General features: G+C 38.4%; 1 protein-coding gene across 3 annotated transcripts in view; it reads right to left on the reverse strand.

The window, feature by feature from the left end:
• Positions 1 to 13,491, reverse strand: part of IQGAP2 (IQ motif containing GTPase activating protein 2) — a 294,620-nt gene that overhangs the window by 98,547 nt on the left and 182,582 nt on the right. For all 3 annotated transcript variants that reach the window (XM_032404163.1, XM_032404164.1, XM_032404162.1), the window contains exons 12-13: positions 10,565 to 10,689; positions 209 to 372 (exon numbers count right to left, since the gene is read on the reverse strand). In XM_032404163.1, coding sequence (XP_032260054.1) covers positions 209 to 372; positions 10,565 to 10,689 — 289 coding nt within the window. The remainder of the gene's footprint in view (positions 1 to 208; positions 373 to 10,564; positions 10,690 to 13,491) is intronic.

Raw genomic sequence — 13,491 nt, forward strand, 5'->3', positions numbered from 1 at the left:
AGTAGTAATTAGCTCTGGAGCCACCTTCCTCCTCATGTTTGACACAAAAATAAAAAGAGCCCTATTATTTCCATTTTGATCCACAGGCAATTGCTGGGACAAGCAGCTCATAAGTTTTAGGAAAAACGAGTAAAGCAAATCCTCCCTCTCAGCCCCCCTCCCCAAGCCACTCTGTAAATTTAAAAGCAACAAACCTACTGAGACTCACCATGAGTTTCTGTGATTTAGCATGGTATAAAACATCCTGGTAGTGCTGGGCGCAGTCTGGGTCTACATTTTTAATCTTAGCAGTCGGTAACAGCAGAGTATCTAAAGTTTTCAAAGGATTCCCTTCATCAATAGCTTCATTGATGTGTCCTACAGCCACAATTCCTAGGGGGAAAAAAGTTTTCTTCTTAAGTCACAGTCCATTATAAGTTCTCTAGAATCACTTATGACAAAGATTTAGTTAGAAAGGGGGATGGGCCCCTCCCCCTCCCCAAACTGTAAGAGCTAATAAACAAGCACGCCACGGCTGCAGGCTACAAGATCAATGTAGGAAAATCAAGTGTATTTCTCCACACTCACATTGTACAATCTGAAAATGAAATGGAGGAGAAAAATTCCATCTGGAATAGGTTCCAATCACAAATACACTATAATTACTTAAAGAAAACAGGAATAAATTTAACAAAAGAAGCACGGGACATGTTCACTGAAAACTATGAAACACCATGTAAAAAAAAATTAAAGATGACCTAAATAAATTGAAAACTCATCCCATGTTCGTGGATCTGAAGAGTTAATACTGTTAAGATGGAAATATTCCTCAAACTGCTTTATAGATTCAGTGTAATCCCTTCAAAATCCCAGCTGCCTTCTTCTTTCAAACAGAAATTGTCAAGCTGAATCTAAAATTACTATGTAAATGCAAGGGGCCAAGAATAACCAATGCAATCTTGAAAAACAACAAAACTGGAGTTCTCTTCTCATTCTGAAAACTTACTACAAAGCTACAGTTAATCAATACCGCACAGTACTGACGTAAGGACAGATGTACAGATCAATGGAAAAGAATTTAGAGTTCAGAAATAAACCCTTACATTTATGGTCAATTGATTTTTGACAAGAGTGCCAAGACAACTCAATAGGTCAAAGTCTTTATAACAAACGGCACTGGGACAGCTGGACATCAGATGCCTAAGAGTGAAGTTGGACTCCCTACATCACATCATACACAAAAAATAACCCCAAATGGGTCACAGACTTAAGTGTAGAAGCTTAAACTATGTAACACTTAGAAGAAAACACAGGAGTAAATCTTTGCGGCCTTGGGTTAGGCAATAAGTTTAGCTGTGACACCAGAAACACAACTGAAGAAGAAGATAAATACATGGGATGTTGTAAAAATGGAAACTTCTGTGCTTCAAAAGACACCAAAGAAGGTGAAGATAATCTAAAGATTGGGAGAAAATACTTGCAAGCTCTGTATCTGATGAAGACTTGTATACTTGTATATATATGTGTATCCTAAATATAAGGAATTCTTATAACAGGGCAATGAAATAAAAAGCCAATTTAAAATGGATAAAGGCCTTGAACACACACTTCTTGAAAAAAGATATACAAATGGCTAATAATCACATGAAAAGATATTCATATTAGCTGTTAGGAAAATGCAATTCAAATCACAATGAGATACCACTTTATACCAATTAGGACAGCTATAATAGAAAAGACAATAGCAAGTGTTGTGAGGATGTGGTGAAATTGGAACTCTCATACATTGCTGGTAGAAAGAGGAAATGGTACGGTTGTGATGTGTCCTACAGCTACAATTCCTAGGGGTACAGGAATGAAAAATACAGAAGCCAAGCTATGGAATTTGACAAGTTTTTACAACTCTAGCAAAGGATATCTATTTGGAGGCCCCCTCTTAGTACCATCTAATTATTAAAAATAAACTATCAGCCAGTCATAAAATACTACAGCGTATACATGTATATGCATGAATATACTTATATACGTTTGACCCCTGAACAGTGTGGGGGTTAGGAGCATCAACCCCTCATGCAGTCAGAAATCCATGTATTACTTTTGACTCTCCCCAAATTTAACTGCTAATAGCTTACTATGGACTAGAAGCCTTACCGATAACATAGTCAACTAACAAGTATCTTGTATGTTTTTATGTATTACATATGTATTCTTATAAGCTAGGGAAAAGAAAATGCTAAGAAAATCATAAGGAAGACAAAATACATTAACAGTAATGTACTGATAAAAAAAATCCATGCACATACATACACACACACATACACACACTAACAGGGGGCTTTTGCTTCCCAGGTTAGTGCTGACGGATAAGAACTGGTAAAGAAACTACACATTAACAAGCAGTGCTTACAAAATAAACATTCTTAGAGCCAAACTACTGTCATTTTGTTAGCTACTTTTCAAACATAATCACAAGTCACTTTACAAACGTGACATGCTATGAAACAGAGTAAGTACTGTAATTTTTAAGAACTATCTTTGTTCTGACGCTCAAGTTAAATATTTAGCTAAATATCTCCTGAATAGATGACCCATAAATACTACCTTGCTAAGAATGAAAAGATTTATCTGTAGAAGGAAAGGGACAATTTAAAATGCCCAGAAATTATTCCAGATTATAACACTTAAATATATTTGAAGAATAAGCAAAAACACTTCTCTAAAATGCAAGTTACATTATATCAAAACACTGGAAGAATTCAGGAAAGTAAGTACTATCCATATATATAAGGTATTATCATTTTACCCTGTAGGAGTTATAACCTGGAGAACAGAGAATACTTCATGTCATTCCCTGGACATGAAATCCCTTTGGTAGACTGTTCTAAATACTTTTAAACACCCCATTCAAAAATTATCTTAACAGAACTATGTCTGAGAAAGAGAATGTGTGTTCCTAATGGCCAATCACCTGGGAATGAGTGCATTCCAGCTGACTTGATTGAAATCACTTGTTTAAGTTTTTGTTTGTTACGTTTCTAAGAATACAAGCTGCTGAGGTCATAGTAAATGACCTCACAGGAGCTGAAAGACCTACCCAGGAGCACCCTGGCACATCTGTATCACTTCCTCTGTTTATAAGAAAAGGGAAAATCCCACTGCCGAGCCTTAGTCCATGACCCGCTTCTCTATTTTTTTGAGGGGAAAAGAGGTTTATTTTTGAGAACATTATTCAACATTTATTAAGCACTAACTATAGCCTTAGGAATTTGCTAAGTCATCTGCATAAAAAATGTAAATAAAAGATGGCTTTTAGAAAAAAAGAGACTCAATTACTGTGACCAAAATCAAAACATAAGATACAAGAAGTAGAACAGAGGAATTAGAATGTCTGTTGCTTACATAAGATGTCTCCCACAACAACAACACATCCAAAACGGAGCTCTTTATTTGTTCAACTTTTTTTTTTTTTTTTAGTGTTTCAAGTTTTTATTTAAACTTTAGTTAGTTAATATATAGTGTAATACTGGTTTCAGGAGTAGAATTTAGTGATTCATCACTTACATATAACACCCAGTGCTCATCATAACAAGTGCCCTCCTTAATACCCATCACCCACTTAATCCATGCCTCACCCATCTCCCTCCATCAACCCTTAGTTTGCTCTCTATCATTAAGAGTCTCTTATGGTGGGGCGCTTGGATGGCTCATTTGTTAAGCGTCTGCCCTCGGCTCAGGTCATGATCCCAGGGTCCTGGGATCGAGCCCCGCATCAGGCTCCCTGCTCCGCGGGAAGCCTGCCTCTCCCTCTCCCACTCCCCCTGCTTGTGTTTTCTCTGTCAAATAAATAAATAAAATCTTAAAAAAAAAAAAAAAAAGAGTCTCTTATGGCTTGTTTTCCTCTCTCCTTTTATTCTTTACCTTTTTCCCATATGTTCATCTGTTTTGTTTCTTAAATTCCACATATGAGTGAAATCATATGGTATTTGTCTTTCTCTGACAGACTTAGCTTGCTTAGCATAGTACACTCTAATTCCATCCATGTTGTTGCAAATGGCAAGACTTCATTCTTTCTGATGGCTGAGTAATATTCCATTTTATGTATATATACATATATATACATATATATACACACCACATCTTCTTTATCCATTTATCAGGAGATAGACATTTGGGCTCTTTCTATTATTTGGCTATTGCTGATAATGCTGTTATAAACATCGGGATGCATGTGCCCCTTTGAATCAGTATTTTTGTATTCTTTGGGTAAATACCTAGTAGTGCAATTGCTGGGTCATAAGGTATTTCTATTTTTTAAACTTTTTGAGGAAGTTCCATACTGTTTTCCACAGTGGCTGTACCAGCTCACATTCCCACCAGCAGTATAACATGGTTCCCCTTTCTCTGCATCCTCACCAACATTTGTTGTTTCCTGTGTTAATTTTAGCCATTCTGACAGGTGTGAGGTGGTATCTCATTACAGTTTTGATTTGTATTTGCCTGATGATGAGTGAGGTTGAGCATCTTTTCATGTGTCTGTCGGCCATTTGTATGTCTTCTTTGGAAAAATGTCTATTCATGTCTTATGCCCATTTCTTGACTGGATTTTTTGGGGTTTTTTGGGTGTTGAGCTTGTTAAGTTCTTTAGATTTTAGATACTAACCCTTTGTCAGGTCATTTGCAAATATCTTCCCCCATTCCATACATTGCCTTTTAGTTTTGTTGGTTGTTTCCTTTACTGTGCAGAAGCTTTTTATCTTGATGAGGTCCCAATAGTTCATTTTTGCTTTTGTTTCTCTTGCCTTGGGAGACATGTCTAGTAAAAAGCTGCGACAGCTGATGTCAAAGAGGTTGTTGACTGTGTTCTCCTCTGGATTTTGATGGTTTTCTGTCTCAAATTGTCTCAGATTTGGTCTTTCCTCCATTTTGAATTTATTTTTGTGTGTGGTGTAAGAAAGTGGTCCAGTTCCATTCTTCTGCATGTTGCTGTCCAGTTTTACCAACACCATTTGTTGAAGAGAGTGTCTTTATTCCACGGGATATTCTTTCCTGCCTTGTTAAAGATTAGTTGACCACATAGTTGTGGGTCCATTTCTGGGTTTTCTTTTCTGTTCCACTGATCAATGTGTCTGTTTTTGTGCCAGTACCATACTATCTTGATGATTACAGCTTTGTAATATAGCTTGAAATCGAGAAACGTGATGCCTCCAGCTTTGCTTTTCTTTTTCAAGATTGTTTTGGCTATTTGGGGTCTTTTATGGTTCCATACAAATTTCAGGATTGTTTGTTCTAGATTTGTGAAAAATGCTGGTGGTATTTTGATAAGGATTGCATTAAATGTGTAGACCGCTTTGGGTAGTACACACATTTTAACAGTATTTGTTCTTCCAATTCATGAATTTTTTCTATTTGGAATTTTTTTCTATTTCTTCATGTCATCTTCAATTTCTTTCATAACTGTTTTACAATTTTTAGAGTACAGATCTTTTACCTCTTTGGTTAGGTTTACTTCTGGGTATCTTATGGTTTTTGGTGCAATTGTAAATGGAATTGATTCCTTGATTTCTCTTTCTGCTGCTTCATTATTGGTATATAGAAGTGCAACAGATTTCTGTACAATGATTTTGTATCATGAGACTTTACTCACTTTTCCCCATTGAGGATGATTTTAGCTGTGGGTCTTTCACATATAGCTTTTATGATATTGAGGTATGTTCCCTCTATCCCTACGCTGTGAAGAATTTTAATCAAGAAAGGATGCTGTAATTGTCAAATGCTTTTTCTGCATCTATTGAGAGGATCATATGGTTCTCACCCTTTCTTTTATTAATGTGGTGTATCCCGTTGATAGATTTGTGAATACTGAACCACTCTTGCAACCCAGGAATAAATCCAACTTGATTGTGGTGAATTATTATTTTTATGTACTGTTGGGTTTGATTTGCTAGTACCTTGTTGAGAAGATTCACCCGGATGAACATGGATATTGGCCTGTACTTCTCCTTTTTAGTGGGGTCTTTGGTTTCAGAATCAAGGTAATGCTGGCCTTGTAGGATGAGTCTGGAAATTTTCCTTCTAATTCTATTTTTTTGGAACAGTTTGAGAAGAATACGTATTAACTCTTTAAATGTTTGGTAGAATTCCCGTGGGAAGCCATCTGGCCCTGGACTTTCACTTGAGTTTTTTTGTTGTTTTTGTTTTTGTTTTGTTTGAGAGAGAGTGTGCAAGTAGGGCAGGGCAGAAGGTTGGGAAGAGAGAGAGAGAATCCCAAGCAGGCTTCTTGCCCAGTGTGGAGCCCAATGAGGGGCTCAATCCCATGACCCTGAGATCATGACCTGAGTCAAAATCAAGAGTCAGATGCGTAACCAACTGAGCCACCCAGGTGCTCCTTTTGGGCGATTTTTGATAACGGATTCAATTTTTTTGCTGGTTATGGGTTTGTTCCAATTTTCTATTTCTCACAATTTCAGTTTTGGTAGTTTAGTTGTTTCTAGGAATTTATCCATTTCTTCCAGATTGCCCAATTTGTTGGCATACAATTTTTCATAATATTCCTTTACAACTGTTTGTGTTTTTGTGGTGTTGGTTTTGATCTCTCCTTTCTCATTCATGATTTATTTGGGTCCCTTCTCTTTCTTTTTGGTAAGTCTGGCTAGGGGTTTATCAATTTCATTAATTCTTTCAAAGAACCAGCTCCTAGTTTTATTGATCTGTCCTGTTTTTTTGGTTTGTTTCTACATCATGTACTTCTGCTCTTTATTAGTTCCCTTAGGCTTTAGGCTTCAGGCTTCATTTACTATTCGTTTCTAGCTCCTTGTTAGATCTTCTTGTTGGATAGACCCCTTTATTATGATACAGTGCCCTTCTTCATCTCTTGTTACAGTTTTGATTTAAAATCTAGTTTGTTAGGTTAGGTTGTGTATCTGAGATTTTCCTTGCTTCCTGAGGTAGGTGTGTATTGCTATCTATTTCCCTCTAAAGACTGCTTTTGCTGCATCCCAAAAGTTTTGGACTGTCGTGTTTTCATTTTCATTTCTTCCATGTATTTGTTATTTCTTCTTTAATTTCTTGGTTAGCCCATTCATTCTTTAGTAGGATGTTCTTTAACCTCCATGTATTTGTGGTCTTTCAAAGTTTTTCTTGTGGTTGACTTCAAGTTTCATAGCATTGTGGTCAGAAAATAAGCATGGTATGATCTCAATTTTTTGTATTTGTTGAGGCCTGATTTGTGACCCAGTATGTGATCCAGTCTGGAAAATATTCCACATGCACTCAAAAAATGTGTATTCTGCTGGTTAAGGATGAAATATTCTGAATATATCTGTTAAGTCCATATGGTCCAGTGTGTCACTCAAAGCCATTGTTTCCTTATTGATTTCCTGTTTAGGCAATCTGTCCATTGTTATAAGTGGGATGTTAAAGCCCCCTACTATTATTATATTATTATCAATGTGTTTCTTTATGTTTGTTATTGACTTATATATTTGGGTGCTCCCATGCTGGGGGCATAAATATTTATGATTGTTAGATCTTCTTGTTGGATAGACCCCTTTATTATGATACAGTGCCCTTCTTCATCTCTTGTTACAGTTTTGATTTAAAATCTAGTTTGTCTGATATAAGTATGGCTACTCTGGCTTTCTTTTTATGTCTATTAGCATGATAAATGGTTCTCCATGTCCTCAAAAGTGCAGGTGTCTTTAGGTCTAAAATGAATCTCTCGTAGGCAGTATATAGATGCATGACCCAATTTTTTAAAACATATACAAGACTATGACGTTCTCGTCAAATGAAAGAGTGGGCATTCTCTTACAGATTGTATATTTAAGACATCAGATGAGGTAACCTACAAAGAAGGGTACCTACCAAATTGAAGCAAAAATTCAAAGAAAGAAAACTACCTTGTCTACGCTACATAGTTAAAATGAAGCTCCTCTATGGCTCTACTGGGAAAAGTAAACTTTCCAGTAAGAAATCAGCAGAGCATCCAAGTCTGAGGAAATGTATTTAGCAGCTTCTCCATTAAACTCTCCTTCCACATTTATCATGTCCCATTAGCTGCATATCCTTATCCACATCACAATTCAGACACAAGATTAGACCTTGAAATGTGTGGCAGGGGTGGGATGGGAAGGATAATGCACTTTCAAGATGTCCATGAAAAATCCTTAGCTCTTTCAGATGATTTAATTACTATATTGTGCAATTCATGCCAGTTCATAATGGCATATTATTTTATTTAGCTTTTAAAGAAATTACCTAAACATAGGATATCAAACTCAATACTTCAAGAACTTTGAAAATACCTCATTTTGACATAACTAAACAAACCAAAGCACAGAGTATTAAATATTCTGCACTGAATTCTAGCAATTCTAGAAAGGAAATATGATAAGGAAGTCTCTGAAATAACTGTTGTGGTTATGGCATATGCCCTTCATAACATGATTATCAGAAGAAATATGATAGTGGCTATGTGATACAGCCATGGAAAAGAGCAGTAGTGCAGTTGCCTAGAGAGATAATGCCTTATCAATCCAAAGATATTGTTGCTTAGAAATAATATCCACCTACAAAAAAAAAATTCTTTTTTTTTTTAAGTTATACAAACATTACTTGTTTTTCTTTTCCTGAAAAAAAGTAAAGGCTCTATTTGATAGTCTGGGACAAAATGGCATCCTTCACCCAGCTTTTTAATCAATGTTAAGAATGAGAGTAAAAGGAAGCCTGGGTGGCTCAGTTGGTTAAGCGTCCGACTCTTGGTTTCAGCTCCTCACAATCTCAGGTTTGTGAGACTGAGCCCCACGTGGGGCTCCACGCTCAGCAGGGAGTCTGCATGAGATTCTCCTTCTCCCTTGACCCTCTCCCTGCTCACACGCTCACTCTCTCAAATAAATCTTAAAGGAAAAAAAAAAAAAAGATTGAGAGTAAAAATACAACCATTTAGCACTGAGAACTAACACACCTTTGCCATATTAGCAGAACACAGAAATCACCGAAGCAGACTTGGACAGAGTATTGTCAGAAAGAACTAGGGACAAGTTAGAAAAGAAAGATGGCACCTGATTCTTTGTTTTGTTTACCAAACAGAGGAGTCCTACCCTTGAGTTGCATTAGCCAAAGCACCCAAACCACCGGTGCAGGTAACTCAAGAGTGTGCAGCTAAGGGTCAAGTAGCAGGGCAGGAGGGCAAGGGGCTGGGGGTCTGAGCCTTGTAACAGGCCCCCAGACCAGATGATATTGAACATCTGCTCAAATTAGTGCTTCCCTCTTGACTAACATCTGGCAAGAACCACCAGCCAAGGCAATGTGTTGGAAAAGAGCTAAGTGGGCTGTGTGCAAAACATCCGATCACAGGGATTCCTGCAATGCCTCCCTCCAAGGACATGCAGAGGCAGCAGCAAGCTGTGTGGTCAGAGAAGAGGAACTGAAGATTTAAAGAACTTAAAAAGGATACAATGAAGAAACTGTCCAGGGATCAGTGGAACAGTGGTACATCTGTGAATTGGATGTCAGGGCAGCATATCTGAACACTTGTTATCTATTAGGGACTTTGAGCGAGATGTTTAACAACAACAAGAAAACAAACCCTGCCTTGATGTTGGGCACAGGGCTCACAGGAAACAGTCAAGAAAGAAAAGAAAATTATGCAAATGCAATCAAGTAACAAAGTTGTATGTTTTACATCAAGAGTGATTTTACTATCCCAAAGTCAGGTTCTGCCTTCGAAGACCAGAACTAAGACCTCACCAAAACACACTAGAACAGCCTAAGCTTGTGAGAGAAGTATCTGTTTACTCTGTGAGCAAACTTAGGACAAGTTAGAAAAATAAGGGAAAGCTGGAGAACAGAGGGGAGGTCAGTGACATCAGCCATCTTAATCCAAATGCTGCCAACAAATCGAACAGCTCAGACAAAGCCAAAGATGATGGTGCTGTTTGTTTTTATGATGGAAAAGACCGCTCTACACTTGAATTTGACAGTTCATGCTACAGAAAAGCAGTGACTACACTGATTGCTGAGTTATAGAGCTCCCCATTCTTCACTCTGTTTTTGTAAGCAAGATAAGGAGGTAAGGTGACATTCAAGAAAGCATGTTTCAGGGCATATCCTCCTGGGATTGTCCACATTCCTGCAGGTAGCTCATAATTTCTAGATACACAGTGAATCCACATGATTTGTGATCCTAAAGACTTGCATTCCAATTTTTCCCTAGGGTAGCAACATATGTTTTATTTTTAAAAAAATGCCCAAATGAAAGGTCAAAATAAAGTTGAGTGCCTAAAAAGCTGAGTTATTTAGAGTAGTCATCTCTGAAGTATGAATAAATAAGAAAACATGAGGACTTCTATTTATGCATTTTCATTCTATCCTTTTATGTCTTTTTGTGTATGTTTTGTAATGTATGTATATGTTGGTGCAGTATTATAGGCATAAAATTTATATATAAATATATGCATGCCTATCAGGGGAGTGTGCTCTCATAAACTCCATGAGCAAAAATTTGCAGCCCTAATCTAGGGAACTAAGTGGTGCAGACACCTTATTCTCTCATTATACTAAGAGAAGGAAAGTGTTTTATACTTACGGTCATTTTCTTCTTGAATTTCAATATTAACCATATCGATACAATTCTGAATTTCATTCCAGCTTAAGTTATCTTGCCCTTGGGATAAGGCTTCCAGTTTAAAGGTGAGTAGTGTATTTGTGTAACTGTGGAAGAGAAAACAATCATACTTATCAGAGACATTCATTCTTTGTTCATCTCATGCATCTTAAATTTGGCACGTGGCCAAAAGTAGATGTTACGAGATTAAGAGTAGAAAGGCACATAAAATTGTCTAGCGCAACTTTGTGAACACATAGCAAGTTCACTTATATTAATGGTGTTTTTTCTTTATGATACTTTATGAACAAATGCTGTTTAATGAAACTGCTTCAAAATCCAACCTCATATCTAACTCAAGGAAAAAGGGGAAAAAAAAAACCCCTTAAGTTCTCAACTCTGTGAAATCACTTTTTCCCCTTCAGTTTCTTATTTTCCTTCCCTTTGCATGTTTTGGCTCTGCTCAGGCTTCAGATAACTTTTATGTGGTAAAATTTAGAACCATCATGGTTCTCAACCTTTGCATCAAGGGTTCTTTTTTTTTTTTTTTTTTTTAATTTTATTTATTTATTTGACAGACAGAGTGAGAGAGGGAACACAAGTAGGGGGAGTGGGAGAGGGAGAAGCAGGCTTCCTGCCGAGCAGAGAGCCCAATGTGGGGCTCGATCCCAGGACCCTGGGATCGTGACCTGAGCCGAAGGCAGACGCTTAACGACTGAGCCACCCAGGTGCCCCACTTTTTATAATTTTTCTTGTTCCTTCCAAAATCTGAGCTTTAGAGCCCTTTACCCCTGTAACCTTAACCCAGCTGCGTTACCTTGAGGCCTAATATGCCCAGTGAGGAATCAAATAAAATACAAATGCAGTTCCAGAAACCTTGCTGAGTAACACAGATCTTCAACGTATGTTTTCTCGAAGATGTAGGACATGAGTAAAATCCTTCCTCACCTGTCCATTTCTCCTCAGGCTTCACAGCAGCTACTCAAAAACCTCCCTCTGTGTCCGCTCACTGCTATAGCATTCTTGCCCCTCATTTCTGACCCTTGACCCTCCTCACTATGCACAGCCCTCTGGCAAAGAGAGCTTGATCAGCCACTTCAATTACTTGTCTTGTTTGGGGAAATTTTAGGGATGAAAATTATCCATCTTGATATGGTACTAAGAAACCCATTTCTCAAAAGTCATTTTTCCCATTTAAAAATCACAGAACCAATGTTACAAACATAAGCTAACACGAGCTGTTCTAGCCCCAAGTAGAGAAAGTCAAGAGTTTAGTTTGCTTTTGCATTACACCAGGGAAATAAAGGCCAACTTCTATGTGCATACTTATTCATCATGCATTTTGACTTCTGAATAGCACCTTTGGATTGCTAACAGCAGAGGTTAGAAAAAGTAACATCACATTAAGTTTAAAACTGTTTTCCTGGTTGTGACCGATTTTGTCAAAATTCTGCATGCTTTAAGGTAGCACTCGGTGCCTTCTATAGAGGGTAGTTTGAGAGAGAAAAACATTCAAAATAGGAAGTGGTAGTGATACCTTTTATCTGTGGCTGAATAAGGTGTCACCAGATTCAGGCCTGAAAGTGGCTAACGGTCACGTCTGAGATTTTTACCTTACCAAAATTTATAAGCCTAAGAAACACTCTGTTACACTAGTAATACATAAACAATAATATTGAATAACAATAACAAAATGTCAACTTGCACTCCTGAGTGTCGCTTCGGGACAGAGGCCATTCTGTAAGCAAGGGCAAAATCCTTATGGGCATTTCACATGCTTAACATCTAAATGATCCAGGGGGAATAAAATGAGAAAGCTTAAGGATGAACACAGGAAAATCCTCATCATCGCCCATCGTTTCTTTAGAGACGAACAAACAGTAGCCAAAGGAAAGAGCTTTTTAGGAGTAACCCAAAAGAGCTGCAAAGCCTTTTCCATGTGAACATTAGTCTCCAGGACTAAGGCATCAGCTATAGAAGACACTCTGCAGTTCACCCTCACAGAGAGGTCCAAGTCCTGTCCCTCCACGCCTCTCAGAGCACTCTGCACTAGTGGCTATGGGCAGACCAGGAACAGCACCTTTCTAACAGACTTCTGATGCAGAGGTAGGGGTTTCTATGCTTTAGAGATGAAGAAAAGGCTGTCAACAGTCAGACTCCAATATTTTTGGCCCCGATGCTATCTATGTTCCTTTAACCACATCACGCTGATGTCAGGAGAGATGGCATTAGCTGGCGTGGGGAGAAGCATGGAAATAATCTGCGGAAGCATCATCTGTGGTAGGCAGCTCCAGCAGTGTGCCCGGAGAGGTGACAGGCACCCCATTCCCAGTGGCGAGAGGAGCACGCACAGTAGACAGGCCAGCATGTACACAGTGTGTTCACATCCAGCTTGACGGAAGCGTGACACACAAGGAGGGATGCAACTGGAGCGAAGTCAGAATGTGCTTAGAGAGAGGAGTCTGTTCTTATTGCAGATGAGAACAAGGAACAATCAAATAGAGAGCACTGTAACCATAACTACATTTTGGGACAATTAATCTGGGACGGCAGATGCCTAGAGCCAATACCAGCTCTCCATCACTTTTGTGAGAATTAGAAGAGTCTTTCTGGGGAACCACAGGCCAAGGTGGAAGCCATGGCAAATAGGTAGATACTCTGTATGACTTCATCAAGGTGGCCCTGCCCCACCCCTGGTGCTATGAAGAACCTGGACAACCCTGGGGAGAGGCCCAGATGGAGCCTCATTTCTTCAACTTAAAAACCTGGGCTTCCAAGAACTGGGTTAAACAGTGGACCATGAAGGTAAAACGCTGAGGCTGTGGAAGATCACTTGGGGCTGGATCAACTGTCAGCCCAAGAACCAAAGGGGACCCTGATATCTCATGTTGGTACTGGTCATTCTGCTG

Source organism: Phoca vitulina, unplaced genomic scaffold (assembly GCF_004348235.1).
Source record: "Phoca vitulina isolate PV1807 unplaced genomic scaffold, GSC_HSeal_1.0 scaffold6, whole genome shotgun sequence".
NCBI classification, from domain to species: domain Eukaryota; kingdom Metazoa; phylum Chordata; class Mammalia; order Carnivora; family Phocidae; genus Phoca; species Phoca vitulina.